Source organism: Ammospiza caudacuta, chromosome 2 (assembly GCF_027887145.1).
Source record: "Ammospiza caudacuta isolate bAmmCau1 chromosome 2, bAmmCau1.pri, whole genome shotgun sequence".
In the NCBI taxonomy this organism is placed as follows: domain Eukaryota; kingdom Metazoa; phylum Chordata; class Aves; order Passeriformes; family Passerellidae; genus Ammospiza; species Ammospiza caudacuta.
In genome coordinates this window covers 11,439,003-11,456,983 of record NC_080594.1, presented here as the reverse complement: position 1 = coordinate 11,456,983, position 17,981 = coordinate 11,439,003, and the positions used below count along the sequence as shown (strand labels likewise).

Sequence of the window (17,981 nt, the reverse complement as noted above, 5' to 3'; positions counted from 1 at the left end):
CACCCTCTAGAACTACAACATACTCAGCACTAAAACAGAACTGAGAAGAAAATGAGCCTTCCCTTCCACAACTTTCAGAAGATCCATTTTCCCCAGTGTAAAAAGCACTGTTGATACTGAGGATGACAAAAATGTATTAGAAAGCCACTATTAGAGAGATTCTAAATTAAGTAGTTTTAGTGGCAACCACAGAGCAATACTCCTGTTTCATTATTTAGGTTCACAAATAACTTTACTGAAAGCCATCCATTTCTGCTCTACAGAGAAACTGCATGCACTCATGCTGACAACTGACTGCATGTTTGAAGAGTATCTGCAACACCACAAAACATCCAACTTGTCACCCTGTTTCCCAAAGGGACCCATAAATGGTGGGCATGAATTTTCAGAGTATTTTGCCTGTGTACACAAGTACCGAGCAATAAATGAAAGTGGAAGCAGGTTTTTGACACAAAGCAGCAGTATGTCTTAAATTGTGATCTATGTGTACTTTCTGAAACAGATGAAACCCATGAAAACTCTAACTTGTGTAAATAGAACATAAATTTACTATGATTCAAGTGAGCATAAGACACATCATGAACTTTACAAACTTACAAGATTTATTTTATATCCACACTAGAATTTTGTTGATAATATTATACCATACCTGTCTAGATACAAAATTGGAGGAAATTCTAATTTGTTGTGTATCTTCTCTGGTCTCCCCAAAGCCTGATTAAACTCAAATCTTGATAGCTCAAACGTTAAGACAGGAGGAAGCTCTGTGAACCAGTGCTGGATGAAGAAACAGAAATCCCCAAAATTAATGCCTTCCAATAGCAGAAATTCAGTAATAGTGATACAACACCTGCAGACTGACACAGCTATGACAGAAACTGGTTTTAGAGTGGGTCAGCATAAGTTTTCCAATGCTACCACCCTCTCCCTTCAATGTAAACACAGACTATTAGTTGCCTGTGCCCATAAAAGCTTTGTTATCTGTATTGCAGCAGAGGAGGCAGAAATACTTATTCCACTCACATTTATTTTGCTCATACAGAAGTCAGCTCATGCTTGAGCCTACCTGCCTTGTCAACTCCTCAATGATACTGAAAGGGCTGTTTACACTGTTAGCAAGTGCTCTTCCTGCTATAGTTCTCTCAGACTCAGCTTCCTGATCCTTTCATTCACCTAGCAACATTCAAAGTTTCTAATGATCCCCTCTGAAACAGGATCAGTGAGTGTTTGACATTTCCTGCATACTAACAGCTTAAAGGTTCTACTCATGTCTCTAATCATCTTACAATCTTCTGCTCTCATCATCTTACCCCATTTGTCTTTGACTACTCAGCAGAGGTCTATCGCTAGTCCTCATTTCTTTTTCTCATTTCTCAACTACAATACAAATCCAGCTCCAGCTCCAGCACTGAAGATCATTTTTTTCCTGTCCATTCTCACACATAACAACCACAGTCTACCCATTTAAATAAGTTTGGGGTGTCTAACCACCACCTGAAGTTTCTCTGATTGCTGCAGACACCATTGACATATTTGTCATCAGTGCCATAGCCCAGATGTGGCATTTGACTCAGGGCTCACTTGAAGTTCTCCTATCCAGCCAAATGTCTTGAATAGACATTTCACATAATAACTGGCAAACAGCCTTTTCTTCCAGTGCTCATGGCTAAAATTCTCTTGAAGCAGGATTTAAGTTCCTCAAGACACAGAAAGTTTCCTTTTTCTATTCCTACATTAGCTCACTAGCTGAGACCCTGCTCTGTAACTGAGGCTTTTAGGTATCATGATAAAAATACTTATACTAATAGCAGTCAAGCTAAATACCCCATTACAGTCAATGGTAGGAAAAAGGAAAAAAACCCAGAATGTTACTTTTAGGATCTTTCAACACATTTGAGTACCACGTTATTTTTCTCTTTTAAGCTTTGATATCAATCAGATCAGAGAAAAGTTACTTGAAGGCTTTGTTCAGTTGAGACAGACCATGTTGAAGCTACAAGAAATTCAGAGTTCTTTAGTACTTCCAAACCTTCCAGTGCACTGTGACATCTTTCTGGCATTTAAACACAGCTACTAAAAGAAGCAATATCACTATAGATTATTTCAGGGGCACATAACCAATTCACTTGGCCCCAGTCATAATGAAGCAATGCTTTTCCTAGAGTAGGACTTGACACATTACTTTTCTTGTTTTTCCACCACTAAATCTGTCATGTGTCTATTTCACTTCTATTTCCACATTCTAAGAAGCAAAGCTGACAATTTCACAGAACTCAAAGCTTAACAGTATAGAGCTGTACTTCACTATCCTGCTGTTTCCCAGTTTCCCAATATTACAAGTTAAAAAAGCCTCAAAACCAAAACAAAAAAGCCCACAATACCCAAATATGACATTTCTAGTCAAGCATTTATAACAGAACTGGCATTTTATGCATGAATACACACAGGTTATAACTGCAAGACAACCTTCAGTTCATAAGATGAATAGTTATGCTCTTGTAGTAGGTACAAACAAGGCTTCACCTTGCATGGAGAAACTAAACTTGGGATTGCATCAAGAAATTTATGAGATTTTGTTTTCTTCAAATTACATTTCAGGAAATACGCTCATTGTAGAAGAGATGCCATAAGACATTTGTTGTAAAACACAAATTGGTACCAGAACTTCAGATTGGAGGATGATTTCAGTGTGTGTCACTGGGCTTCACAATTAAACCCCATGTGTACTTTGACATTACAGGAAGCAAAATTGCATTACTGCAAAAGCTTGACATCAAGGAAGAAATTACACCTGAACTTTTTACATAAGTAAGAAAAAACCTCCTAAGATTTCACATCTTTAAAATAACTGTGATGAAACATGAACGACTGTGTAAAGAGAAAGCAGCTCAGCCTTTACAGGCAATGGGGATTCCCATCTATACAGCAGGTGCCATGAACCAGAAAACCCAGACATGAAACCCAAAGAAAAATAAAGGGCACTACAATAACATCCCAAGAGAAGTCCACAGGAGCACTTAACTCACCTCCTGACCAGACTTTGCAGAGTTTTCTGAATGGAGAGATTCAATTTCCCCTTCAATCATTGCAGCTTCTAGGCACTCATGCAGATCTTTAAAGCCATTAACCTGTAGTGGATACTGGCCAAACATTTCTGTGTTTTCAAATTTTTTACCTTCACATGAAAAATTAAACAGTTAATGTTTTAGAACAAAAATTTACCTCTATCTATCAAAAAAACTCTATCTATCCTAGGTCAATTGATCTAGTCTACTAAACAATAGCCACATTTTCTTGTTTAATTTAATTATATGCCAAAACACAATTTATTCAAAAATGTTGCTCCAGCAATATTGAAAATTACTGTATTTTCCTCTTCAGCCCACTTTTATATATTTTTAGCATCTTTTGGTAATAAGAAAACTGAAAATTACTTGGCACCACAGACATATGGCAAGTTTTACACATATAAATCAAAGTCCTCCCCTGCAAATAGGAGCTTCATAATACAAATGTATATTGTATCAGCAAAGCCAGTGGAATTGCTGGTATGAAAGAGCCCTTTGTATAAGTACATTTTGCAAAACTAAGCCACAAAAGAGAACATTCATTTCTGCCCTGAAAACAAGATTATATTTTGGTAACATTGTATTAAGATGTAAGTGCAAAAATGAGGACAAATATGGGGGACAAGTGATTTCAACCTAGAAATTCAATTTATTTCAGCCGAAAGTCAGTAACAAGTCTTGCATCCCCTAGTTTCTTTTCATTTGTTTGATTTTTTCATATCTCCTCTGTTAAAATGAGAATGTTAGGGATGAAAGTAGCTAAATATAAAGAAAAAAGAATGCTACTAGCAAGAAATCTGCAGAATGGTTCTGAAATCTGACAACAACTCATTAGAAATATGTTCAAGGTCACAGAATAACCTGGAAGCCACTTAAAAGACTACACCTGCTTCATTCAAATACAAAAGTCATTCATTTGGATGAGAAGCAGAATCACCAACATTAAAATGACTCAAAAATACTTTCATGGCCTATTGGAAATAAAGAACAGTACAATTCTGCAGATCTACTAATCACATACAAATAAGGTAAAGGGAAGCTTGTTGTACAGTGTCTTCCTCCTTAGCACTCTCTCCAACACTGCCCTTGAGCAGGTTTCCACTGACTTGTTTCCCAACAAGCTGTACTTGTGGGAGGGTGAGTTTTCCATGTGAGAAATTGTGCATAAGGAAATGCTGTAACTCAAGCTTTAAATTGCATTAAATGAATCAGAGGGAGCATGAGAGAATAGCTCAGTGAAATACAGTATCTTGCCTTCTGGTAAGTGGTAACAGTGCCCCAATAATTTTTTCCAAGCATCTTCCCTCAGCATCTCACCCCAAGTTCTGCTGCACTGAGAACATACACTCAGCTCCTGAAGGTTATGAAAACATGGATGCAGCTCACTGCATTTCTCCTCAGTCTCATACCTCACCAACCATTTGTCACAGACAAATTTATATATGTGTGTTCTCCATACCTGCTTCTGCAGAAGCAGCTAAAATCCTAAAAATGCATCAGTCACCTGTGTGCTTGGACAAGCACAGTTCAGACATGACCAGAGAAGTGCAAGTAAATTCTGATGCATACCTTCAAGTACACCTACTGCTAGAAATCTTCCATAAAACAGCTCCACCATTGGGTTCTTTGGTTTCTCTCCATCCCTAAAAAACAAGAGCTGTGTTAGCGCAAAAAATAATCCAAGTCAAAGCTACAACCTTTGATCTATAAAACCATGAATTCTTCTCAAATTCAGAGTTCAGAATGAATGAATTCAGAAATTTAAGAACTTCTGAATTCGTTACAGAAATTATGTCCATTTTACTGTTAATTTATTTTTGTACTTTCCTCTAATGACAATAACAATGATTCAGATATTTGCAGGGAAAAGTATATTCTGTAAACTAATTTTCAGAAGCGTTTCACTTTAAGACAATCTATGCAAACCAGATTCAATAATGAGTGTTTAAACTGTACAAAACCCTTGTAACAACTGTTTGTTCAGACATTAGAGAAAAAAAAAAAATGTGTTCAAAAGAGTTTCCAGATACTCACTAATACAAACAAGAAGTATTTTCTTCTGAGATGAGAAAGAGGAGCAAAATTTTGAAGTACTTTAACTACAGGATTGAAAAGCAAAATGGCACTAAAATAAAAAAAAGCCTAATTGACTATCTACAAAACACCTCTTTATTTTACTCTTTAAATACTTTGGACTTCATGGAGCTATATTTTTAACATGAAATAAGAGGGTGAAAAAAGACAACTTGTGGAAAAAACCTAAATAAAAGTATTGATGTATGGAATTGAAAAAAATCACACTCGAACTAAAACAAGCTACAGGGTCAAAATTTTTCAGCCATACAGAGAAATGGATTTTTGGTCATTTGGTTTGCTTTTCTGTCATCTAAAATGTTCAACATGCAGAGCTATAAAAAAAAAAAAAAAAAAAAACAAACTTACCTCTCTTCTTCAGCTTTAATTTGGAAGGCATCTTCTAGCCAATCTAATAATTTGTGTGTAAATTCACTAACATCTTGCTGTAAAAAAACAAAGTGATCAGTACACATTTGCAGCAGAACACAACAAAGTGTCACCTTACAAGACCAGTTTAGCAGAATTCCCTTCCCCCTCCACCAGTGTTCCAGAATCACACAATGTCTAAGACCATGCCATGATTGTTTTTTTTATGAGTGGCTCTGGTGTTCCTCAGCAGTGACACTGTCCTGTGATCCTTGTTACTTGGGCTCAGCTTTCACACCACGCTAGTCCAAAGGCATCTCTTGAATCCCATTGTTCAAACCCTTTGGTATCTAGCAAGTGGTGACTAATATTACTTTCATCAAGCAACAAATTCAGTGTGCTATTGTAATTAAACAACTCAGTCACATAACCTCATGTTATGAAACAAAGTATCTGAAGAAATAGAATATTTCTCCAAAAAAAGCAGAATATGCACATTAAGATTTGGGTAATAATCCTGAATATTTAGATCCTCCAAACCAGTATCTAAACAAGCAGGATAATGGCATTGTACATTAACAGTACAGTCCTGGATGTACTGTTAGATCAGAATAGTATTTTTCCTTCAAAAACCCCCAGACTCAGAAGCTAAAATAAATCCTAAAAGCAAGAATGTTGAACTATTAGTCCATTTCTAAAATAATAGGAAGAAAGTGTATTGAATAAAATAGTCCTGTTGTCTGGAATTATATTTTTTTACATATTTCTAACAAACATAACCAGAAACCACAAAAGTTCAAAGACTGTGATAATTCCAAGTTGCTTTTCTGTGGACATTTTCAAATTCTGTTGTCTGTGGTATTTCCTATTCCAATATGACTATATAGAAACATGCATAAAATTGATTGAAAATACATGGAATTTACCTGTTGGGAATCATTTGATTTAAAAGCATCTTTAAGGATTTCAACTGCTCTTGATGGATCAACATATTTTCTCTTTGAACCAACTAGAAGTGCAAACAGGTACCTCAATTCACGCATGAAAGGCAGATTCCTATGTTCCTGTATGTGAAGAATAAAAATATTTAACTAAGGGGTAACAGAAATCTACTGAACAGAAATGTTATCCAATAACCTGAGTAATGTCATAATAATACATAAGGTCACTTGTACCAAGGTAATGCTGCATGTCTTTTACTTGTCAATATTACAAAATAATGCAGTTTTCTGGGAAGAAAATTCCATTTCAGAAACTAAAGTTTCCCTGAAATAATATCTAGATTATACTCTTTGTCTTTAACAGGGCCTGCATTGACAACTGGACAAGCAGAGCTGCATTTAGGACAAAAACGTTTCTCTCAAGACTTAAAAAGCTTAAAGTAACACCCCGCAAGAATGCATTATTTTACCGAAATTAGTATTCCTCTGTACCTCTAGAAGAATTTCTTGTGAGCCTACACACTACTCAGCACCTTTTTTAAGCTTATTTTTTCCTGAAGACTAAACCGCTAAGGTCTAAATTAACCTCTGTTATTTCTCTTGACACTAATAAAATAGCCTTCTCTCCTTCCTACCAACTTTGAAGTACAGTTCATGTGACTATGGCATTCTTTTGCTGGTTTTCAGAAGAGAAGAAATATTTTCTGCCTGCATGATGAAAAACAAATAAACTGAAACACAAATACCATAGATTAAATCACAGGTTACCAATGCTGCAGAGATTGGATATCTACTTCTGAGTGGATAGCTGGCAAATACTTGTGAAATTAAACCCCATGTAATATCCACTTGTATTTAGAACAAAGTATCATTCAAAGGCACCACAGATGTCTGATACTGGTCAAACTGGAATTTCTTGATGACAAATTGTGACTATTTCACATGCTCATCACACAGCAGACTTGTTTGGTCACTCCTGTGTCAATCCAGGAGGCATAAAGCTTTTTATATGTAAAATATGGTTTACTTCAGATTGCAAAAGTGCACAGTGAATTCCATGTGTTCCACATAACACCTAGGAAATACTTCTAGCCATGTAAATTTGAATTTAACTTGCTCTTCCAGTCCACCTAGCAAAATACCTGCCAGTTATAAACACTGCTCTAAACACTGCTCACAGAAAAGGTTGCACTTCAAGTGCCACTCTAATTCAGCATCAAATCATCCTAATTAAAAAACAAAACCAGTCTCCCATTTAGATACTTAAAGCATAATGTAACAACAAAAGAAGGAAACAAACTGCAAAAGTTGTATTTTTCTTGCTGTTTTCTGAAAGTGTTCTATTAAAACAAATGGAATTTCAATTTTTAGATACATTTTGTAAAGACGCTTCAATATCAGTGATAGTTCATATGCATAAAATAAATTATTAACCACAGAATACTATTTTTATTCAATCTGAAGTAGATAGGCATTATTATAAAGTACATAGTACATTACTGCATTACTCAAATTTACACTACAACTTTGGCTGAGTTTTAGCCAAAGTTAGCTTGAACAGCTGCCTACCAATGTAAGAAAGATTACTCAGGACAAATATCTACAAAGACTACTAAAGTTCTCTAAAACTAAGGAAATCCTTGCTGCTTTTGAAAAAGCTCAATTTAATGCAATAGACATGACTCTTGACCAGAACTAACCCTAAAATCTTCAAAATAAGGTAGGCCAATACCTAAGATAAGGTATTGAGCTCCACAAAAGGACTTGCACATCAAAACAAAGAACTGATAAAGTGAACACAGCACAGCATACAGCTCCCATCTCTAAAGCATCCTGTACATGCACCAACACAAAAAAAAGATGAAATAAGGTTTTAACTAAGCACTGCATGAAAATTTCATAATCTAAAACATTCTCCATTTTATCAGCTATCCTGCCTGCATAAATAATTTCTTAATACATATCAGAATAATTTATTGTTATAAATGTCTTTTAAAGTTGTCTACATATTTAATACATAGCAAACATCCACTATGGCCAATCAGTTTGCCAGGAGAGTAATATAAAGATAATATTACAATAATATCAGACCAGGTGGAAGGATGTGCTGACTTGGAGCGCAGTAACCCCTTTCCTCTGATAATAAAATGTTTCCTGAAGATATTACTGAAGCCAAATATTTAGCTGGTCTCAGTGTGTACAGGAAAAATATCTGTTCATGTGACAGCAAGAGCCAAGAGAATTGGGACAGCAAAGAAGCTGCAGTAACTACAGAGAACTGCATTTGTTCTATAGAAAGAAACCAAGGAAGAAAAATTATTTTCAAACTAAAAAGAGCAACATCAAATCAAAGATTTTAAGTGTATGCCCAAATCCAGAAAATCAAAGCCCAGTTAGCTGAGATAAATAGGATGGGGCTGTTGTTTGTTTGGGGGTTTTTTGAAGTAAAAATTTATACCAATGGCTTCTGGATTAAAAAGTTTAATGCCAAATTATTCATAGCATTTGGATTCAATATATTGATGGGAAAAAAACAAACATCCTGCTCTGTCATATTCCCTGAAGTACAACCACATGCTTTAATTCTAAATCAAGAGATTGTCATGACCCCAGCATTAACCTGTAATTTCCAGCAACTGGAAGAACAACAGGATGTAAACCCAAGTATTCGAAATCTGGGATTATTAAAACATATCCTTTATTAGCAAGGAAATTTGATCCTGGAGAATGTCAGTCACATATGGTAGTTAATACTGAAATAAAAACAAAAACAAAACCAAAACTGAGGCAAAATAGTTTTAAAATAAGTAAGCAGTCGGAAGTAAATTCCAGGGCTTTATTTTTTTTTTTTTACTGTCAACTGGTAACTTATATTACAATTCTGAATCAATTTCCCTCTAATTGCCTTCTCTTACAAAGAAATAAAGGCACCCATATTTGGGGGCATGCATGCTTATGTCTTCTATCCATCAAAATTCCAACTAGTGCAGCAATCCCTTATCCTAAATTCTCCTCTCCTTATCCTAAATCCTTTTTCAGCTGTAGATAAGACAGATGAGTACACCAAGTAATAATGTTACTTCCTTCTGGAATGTAAGTTAACAAAGGAAAGGATACAAACTACTGCCAGAGATTCTTTCTAGCAAGGTTTCTGCCCAAATCCATGCACTTGCCTGGTGTCACACCATTTCTCACCAACTTATTGCCTGTCATGGTCAGACTTTCTAAAATAAAGCACTTTGGCACAGCTAAAGGCATTTGGCTGCAAGTGTCAATGCTTGGGCAAGATGTTTATGATGCCAACAGCTTGTTATCAGCTATTTCATACCATTTTTTAGATGCCAATTGCTTTTTCCATGCTGAAAAATGAACATAGAATTTCTGAGTACTGAAGAATATTACTAAAACAAATTACATGATGAAAAATTAAATACTGAGCAGAAGGTCAATCTAAAAATCAAAATAAAAAAATTTAGTGCAACCATTTGTAAAGCATGACTTATCTTTCTCATTAAAATACACTATCCCATCCCTACCTTGTGTTGGGAACACTACCCATGTTTTCTTTTCACACCATCTCATGATCTAATGCAAATATGCTTTCCAACCAAAAAAGTGACCTCTTGCACTTTGAATGTGGTGAGGAAAGAAGGGGGTAGGGCAGGAGAGAAATTATCCAGGCCTGACTGAACATTCAACTTCCCTTTTATGGAACATACCCAGAGGTTTAGAAAATGGACACTGGCTTCTCTTTGTTTTCTTTTGCTTCTCTAATTACAGTTCTTACTTTTGATAGTGAACATTCCAGAGAATCCTGAAGGGACAAACAACTAAGAACAGGCTGACAACACACTTGCTTCTTTAAATCTGACAGAAAGGGGCAACAGGCAGTACTCTAATTTACTGTGAGGGTGGTGAGACCCTGGCACAGGCTGTCCAGAAGAGCTGTGGATGCCCCATCCCTGGGAATGTTCAAGGCCAGCTTGGATGGAGTTCTGAGCAACCTAAACTAGTGGAAGGTGCACCTGTCCATGGCACAGGGGTTGGAAGTAGTTAATCTTTAAGGATCTTTTCAACCTAAATAATTCTAATTTCTAGATATGCAAAAATTCATTGCTCTATAAGTCCCTGCTAAAAATCAGGCAACAAAGCATCTTCATAAAGCCACTTCCTTTTCCATTTCTTCCTTCCCATTTCATAGCATAGAAACCACAGGGCCCCCACTGCATCTGTCCTCAAAGCAGGCCCATGAAGGAAGAAAAACTGATTTGTCTTGTCCCCCACTCCACGACCATTCCCCTTTGCCAGTCTGAAGCCACAAGAAACCTAAGCCAAGACCTTCCCCTTCCCAATCCTATATGAGTACCAGGATAAGTATGAGAAAATTTATACTTATAATCACCTCCTGAAAAAGCCAGAAGAGACAAGCTAATGAATGAAAGCTCAATGTCAGATCATGAGTGGGAGGGAACTGGAATAAAGTACATTTGCTAAGACAAGCTACACTCACATGAGAAATGCTCTGCACCCTGCCCCATACTGTGCTGCCAGGCTGATGCCATTTATGTAAGATCCACAACAGGAATCTCAGAGAACTGTTAACTGGCACCTCTAAAACCCATGCTGATATGAGCTAAAGAACAGTGCAAAATTCAAATACAAGACAGAAATGCCCTCTTCAGCCATGAGAGGAAATCAGCTTCTCCTTTTACCTTTTGGTTTCGGGGTAAATCTTGAGCATTTGCAGGAGGATTGAAATTCAAAACTAGTCTTCGAAACTCCAGTAGGTTAAATAATGACTGAAAAGAAAAAAATTAAGAAAACTTTTAAGCACTTCTACAAACAATACAAAACTCTTCCAAATATGCCTTAGCAAAATAAATGAAGTGTCAAACATATGCAGTGTTTTGTTTCAGAAGGCAGAGTATTGCTAAACATATTTTCACCAGAAGACAATTACTTTTGCCAAGAAAACAGTGTAATAAAAAAATAACTCTGCATTTAATCACATAAAAGGAACAATAATTTTACATAATAGGCAAATTACATTTTACAACAAGAATTTTATGAATTGTATAACTGTCGGTTTCCAAAATGACTTGAAACACAGTTTAGCCATCTAAAATTTATCTTGTAGGCCCTCTATCATCTACTCCTCAGTGCACAGAGACTACATCTCTCCATGTGCAACCCAATTCCACTTGCATTAGCTGAACATTTTGCATTCTGTCCTCTCTTCCCATTCCTACAAGATCTGAAGGATGCACATTAGAGTAAGGAAATTGGGTTGTACAACTTTCCAGGTACGGGACTGATAACATTCCCATTTTATGGAAACATGAACAGACAGGTGTCTGTCCATCTAGGACATGAAAACAGGTGTCTGCAGGCACATCCGCAAAGAACTCAACAGAGCCTGGAGCCAAGAGAGTACAAGAGCAAGATGACTCTGGGCTGCAAGTCCAATGCATTGAGCTGAGAACTGAAGGTCTCAGAACTTGTGGAACTGCATCACTGCTTTTCTGTACAGACAAAAAGCATCTTAACTAAAAATCACTACGTTACAGAAGAGCATTCTGATGAAGACAGAGCAGGAGGAAAGGTCTGAAGTACCTTAAACATGCTCATCAGAGAAGCACAGGAAAGATCTGCCTTCCTATTTGTATTTTATTTGGTTTACAATCTATAATTAACTCTCCTCCCACTCCATCACATACTTAGCTATTTGTTTTGGAAAGGCAGAGTTTGCCTACCCCAGCAATAGACTTTGATCCCAGAAGTCATCCTACCCATGCAAAGACTTAAGTCACAGATCACATCAGTTTAATAGGTTTTCAACACCACAGTGCCAAATAAGTGAAACACAAATTGTGAAGAGGCTCTGCACTTATTGCAGTAATTTAGAACATATTGGTAGGAAAATAAAAAGGTTGTAAAATACTGCCGTGTTCCTGATTCTCCTTGTGAAAGAGCCCATACAGAGTCCAACCTTTTCCCACACCCCACAGTGTACAGCATCCCCAACAAAACAAAGAGGCTTCCATTGTCACATTTCTTTTTCGATTTAAAAAGTATCCAAAACATCAGCCAGAAAAAGATCTCTCTGACTTTGCTGAATCAAGGTAGACAACTGAGACAAACTTTTTTCCTATTTTGCTGTTCAAAATACACGTTCCCCTTTTATCCATCCTTGCAGAGAAGGTAGATTAAAACAGAGTCCTTTGTTTACTTACTCAAAGCATAGAAAATGTTAATATTTAATTCAACTGTCAGTCTAGAAGCTGATACTAATTGAAGTTATGTCTCATGATGTAACAGCATTCCACTGGTGGGCTCTTCGGCAAGCAAAACACAGCAATGTTTTATGTACAAAATAAACCAGCTGCTGAAATATAATGTCCAAAGGCTGAATTCTCTCCATAACTAATCCAAGTGTCATCCAAATGCCAAGCAGCTGAGCAGGCCAATTTCATAATACAAACACACAAATTATGTACAGAAAACTCTACTCAAGTTTAGCATTTTTGCCTGGCATTCAATCCAACAAGTTTTTCACAAAAAATCAGTTTCTTAAATTCAGAAGTCTACTGAACACAATTCCATGCTTTCTGACTGACCTGAACAAACCCATCTGTGCAATCCCCTGAGAGTAATTAAGAGGATTGTCCAATTTGCTCTTTTCTTCTTCCACCTTGTACTATTTAAAATTTCTTATGCAAGATGTTTAGTTGTTAAACTTCTTGCCAGAAAAGCTTACTCTGTGCATGGCTGTTGTGAGATACAGCAGAACCCTCACAGTTTATTTGCTGCCAACACCACTAATGCACACAGGACAGAGTCATGCTGTAGCTCTCCTATAGTGAGCTAAATCAACTTAAGCAAACTTCTACCTTCATTTAAAAAAGATCATTTCCCAGTGTAAGTGTAAACAAGTGCCTGAAACCAACTGTTTTAGTGCCTGAAGTATCTCAGTGGGGAACATGCAGTTCTTCCTGAGGTAAGGAGATAAAAAGGAGCTCACCTAAGCCCAGCAGAGACCTTCCAAGGCCAACCACCCCAGAGCCCAAAAAGAGGCAAAGCAAAACACTTGTCAATTTGCTGAGCCAACTTTGTCCAGGCTCCTTGCACCTAGAGTAAGTGGCCCATAAGGCAGAAGCTGCTCTTCTGCAGCCACCAAGAGACAAAGCAGAGACTGTCCCTGGCCCAAGTGCCTCACACTGGCCCTAGCCTAAAGCTCCAAACAGATTTGCTTTCCAAACTGCATGGAGCAGCTCCTCACCTCTTACCCACTTGGCTTCAGCTACACTGAAGGTGTAGGAGTCCCAGGGCAAGAAAACAGGCTGCATCTAAAAGGTGGACACTTCACATCTACTGTCCTTGATCAAAACCTTTACAATTGACTCAAGTACGCAAAACTCATGAATGAAATAAAAACTCTCTACAAGGTGGGTTTGTGGCTTTTTTTTCCCCCCAGTTTATTTAAACCATTTAAAAGTGGTCATCTCAAAATTGTCTGAGCCAAGCTAAGTTATACCAATTCAAATTGCCACCAACATAAACAGATTTTTAGAATACTGCCTTGTATTCTGTCAGAACAGAATACAGAAGACCAGAAATCCAGTCTCAGTTTAAGGCATTTACACTAACAATACTGAATAATGAATACATGACATTGTGGCTTTCCCCTGCTATAGGTGGTTATGATGTATTTTCATTCATACCAGAGAGAACTAGGTAGAGCTGTAGCTTCTATACTGTAAGATACTAAACATTCGCTTTTATGAGTAATGTTTACTTACATTGAGTTCAAACACAATTTCTGAATCTAAGTTGTCTGGGTTTCCCTTAAAACACTCTGCTTTATCCCTTTTCCCCCCTTAAAGTCTAGGATTATCAAACATAAGGACCTTGCCAAAATTTAGGTTGACTGAATAAAGAATTAATTCTGAACATTCAAGAACAGTGATGAAGAATATAAACAGAATTAGTGCTGCAAGAATATAAATTAGTCAGTATATTAAATCTATAAATGTCGGGCATGCAACACAGGTCATTAAAAGCCACTAGCAGAGTCCTAAATTAATAAAGTTACTGACACCAATAACAGTTAGAGTAGGAAAACACTGCTTCTGAGTCCAGGTACAAGATGACCCAAGAAGCTTCTGCAGAGAGCTTCAGACAGGCTCTTTGGTGGATTCTTGCAAGTTTGTAAGCATCAGGAACTAAAACCAGCTGTTTCACTAACAGATTAATGAAAACATTTGGTTCTCTTTGACTTCCAATTTAGTATTTGTTTCCAGCACTGAGAACAAAAAAAAAAAAACAAGAAAAAGGCAAAAGTCCACAAGAACTGTGCATTTTTAATATGCATCACCTTTATATAAGTTTGCCTAAGACCATGAACAGGCAGACAGATTCCCCCTGAATTTGCAAAGGTTAAGCTTGGAAGGACAGAGGGAAGACAAGACAGAAGGAAGAAACTCAAAAACTAAATATATCTTACTAGGAGAGCTTGAAAAGCAGCACTTGGCAAGAGAAAAGAAAAGCATGCATTCCTACAGAGCTCCTAAACAAATTCCTTTAGGTACTGGCATTTAGCTAAAACATGATCTTGTATGAGTTGAAAACTTATGTGTATTAGCACAGCACAATATCCATTTTCCTCATTTAGTCATCTGCAGCCTTTTATGCACTTCAGTTTGACATTTATTTATTTATTTCATTTTTTCTTTAAAGCCAAAAGCCAAGATCATATTTACCTTCATTCTATGTAACAAGCAGAGAGCAATTTTAAATAGTGAATACATCATTACTGTTCTAATAATAAAAAGCAAAAATATAGCCCTATGTCATAAAGTATATTATTTGGAATAGTTTGCCTCTGCCAACATAACAAATTAGATTTGTGTTCCTACTTCTCCTTACAAACAATTTTGGTGGTTTAAGGTATATAGAGCCAGTTTTAATGGGGTAGACTGAGTATTATTAGTGTTAACATTTGATTCATGTTAATAGATCAAAGAAAAACACAGAGCTATGGAATGTATGGTCCTACTTGCATGCATTGCCATGTTTCCTCCAATAGAATGAAGAATTTGAAATTTACTAGTTACCAATATTTCGAAGGTTCAAAGTAAAAGTACTCGTAAATATTGCACAAATTAGTGATTTAATACTCTCTGATTAAATTTTAGCATTCAAAGCTCCATATTGCAAAAATATGAGCAGCTGACAGCTGAGTCTACTTCTCACCAACTTGCAAGCCTTTTGGACTCTATATCCCTATATCTTGAGAGAACTGGGATTGTTCAGCCTGAACAAGAGAAGGCTTCAGTGTGACCTAAACTGTGGCTTTCCAATACCTGAAGTGAGCCCACAGGAAAGATGGATAGAATCTATCCTGGAGTGATAGGATAAGAGGGAATGGATTCACACTCACAGAGCAGGTTTAGATCAGATATTAGGAAGACATTCTAAACTGTGAAGATGATGATGCCCTGGCACAGGTCCCATCCCTGGAAGTCTTCAAGGCCTGGTTGGATGAAGCTCTGAGCAACCTGGTCTAGTGAAAGGTGTCCCTGCCCATGGCAGGGGGTTGGAAACAAATAATAAATAACCTTTAAGATCCCCTCCAACCCAGGCCATTCTTTGATTCTAATTTTGGAGAATCACTTCTCTCTCCTCTTTAAAGCTTTCCAGACTTTTCCTATTTATTGATTATTTTTCCTTTTTTTGGTTCATATTCTCCAAAGTACTTTCTCAAACAAAGTCCATAAAGTGGCTGCTTGCTGCTACTGCACCAATTATTCTGCTGTGCACAATGCTCCCTTCTACTCTGCTCCTCCTCCTAACTTACTCTGGGGTTGTCTCCTGCTCCACCTGTTTGTGTCTTGTTCCTGTTAAGTGGTAAATCCTGTTTCCAGAACAGAGACTAATAACATGCATTAAGAAAATTAGGAAGTCACCCAAAACATACTTTTGTACCTCTTTATATATACTGAGGATTTGGCACAGTCCAAAGTTTCTCTCACATTCTTTGGAAAATTTCATTTAAGGAAGGCAGAAGGGAAGTGAGCAAAGCAGCTTCAAAGCTGGGACTTGAGCAGGTTCCTGTTCAAACTTCACTGAGAAAGCATAGGAAGAGGAGTTTTCTTTTGCCCTTCCCCTCTCAAACAAAAACTCTTACAGACAGATATGACACTGTCTGAAACTCTTTCAGACAGATATGACACTGCCTGATGGCTCAACTTCAGCACAACCACCCCACATGTACAGTGGTAGTGAGAATCACAGATTCAATCCCACATCTCAAAAGCTTTGGAAAGTACCTCTAAAAGGACATTTTTACTTATAAACCAACAACCAATTAGCACTCCAAACTGCTGAAAACCTAGGTACAATTTGCAGTTTTAAGCTATCATGTCTTACATCTTCAGAATGCTGAGGTACAACAAGGAAGAAGATGGAAAACAGCTTGCATACTGTTTGAGCTAGAAAGTCAAACTAAGACCTCCAGCAGGCTTGGGTTAAGTCAACATTTTAAACAAACAGCTCACCATGGAATTACCAGTCTGCATTTAGAGAACATTTACTTGTTTATAGCAACAAACTCAGAACATTACTACAATTCAGAAGACAGCTAAGTATGATATGTGTCTAGAAGAATTCACTTTATGCTTGTGTCTTGGCACATACTAAGAAATGCCATCCAGCCATTCCTCTACTACATGGTCAAAGCAAGGAAAAAAAAAAGGACAAAAAAAATCACAGCCAACATTTCCTTACATGGTTACAGAAGTTTTCAGCTTCTTGACCAAATTAAGTGATGTGAATTTAAATAACACACCTAAGCAATGCATCCTGTATCCTTTATTGTAATTAAATAAGAACCATTTATGAGTAAAAAGGAAAGCCATGATCCATTAAAGCTTTCCATACCTTGGTAACAAATTTTGCAATATTACAAATCACTAAATGTAAGGTAAGAGTTTGAAATACCATGCAAGCAACCTGAGGACGCCAGAGACTACAGAAACACAAAAAGCAGGAAAAGGAATATCCTGTCAGCAAAAATCATAGGATGACTGAATTTGGAAGGGACAGGTTCACTTCTCAGAGGAACAGAGGGAGTGACAGAGGAATGGAAAACCAGAAACTGGATTTCCAACATCATTATTGCTCTGCCATGAAACTCTACAGAGCAGTTTCTATCATATCCCCCGCCAACCTCTGCCTCAGGCTGTTCCACAGTGAAAACAGTGGCAAGAAAATATTCCATCAATGACCATTTTAAGTCATATGGGGACTGAACACTGAAAGTTCTTCAGCCTACAACCTGGCACTGCATGCCCAGCAAAGCAAGGGACTCATGTGCAATGTATAAATGTCCACATTTAATAATATAATGCTAGGCTTTTTGTATGAATGCACTACCACATCATCCATCACAATCCTTTCCATCCATCATGACAAATCAGAAACATAAAATAATGCAAAAGTTAGATACTTGTGGTAGGCTGCTTTAAAGGAG

The 17,981-nt window shown here is 37.1% G+C and overlaps 1 protein-coding gene across 2 annotated transcripts in view; it reads right to left on the bottom strand.

Annotated features, from left to right (window-relative positions):
• Positions 1-17,981, bottom strand: part of USP25 (ubiquitin specific peptidase 25) — an 87,571-nt gene that overhangs the window by 26,923 nt on the left and 42,667 nt on the right. For both annotated transcript variants that reach the window (XM_058800480.1, XM_058800481.1), the window contains exons 6-11: positions 11,164-11,250; positions 6,437-6,574; positions 5,511-5,587; positions 4,638-4,711; positions 3,027-3,175; positions 650-777 (exon numbers count right to left, since the gene is read on the bottom strand). In XM_058800480.1, coding sequence (XP_058656463.1) covers positions 650-777; positions 3,027-3,175; positions 4,638-4,711; positions 5,511-5,587; positions 6,437-6,574; positions 11,164-11,250 — 653 coding nt within the window. The remainder of the gene's footprint in view (positions 1-649; positions 778-3,026; positions 3,176-4,637; positions 4,712-5,510; positions 5,588-6,436; positions 6,575-11,163; positions 11,251-17,981) is intronic.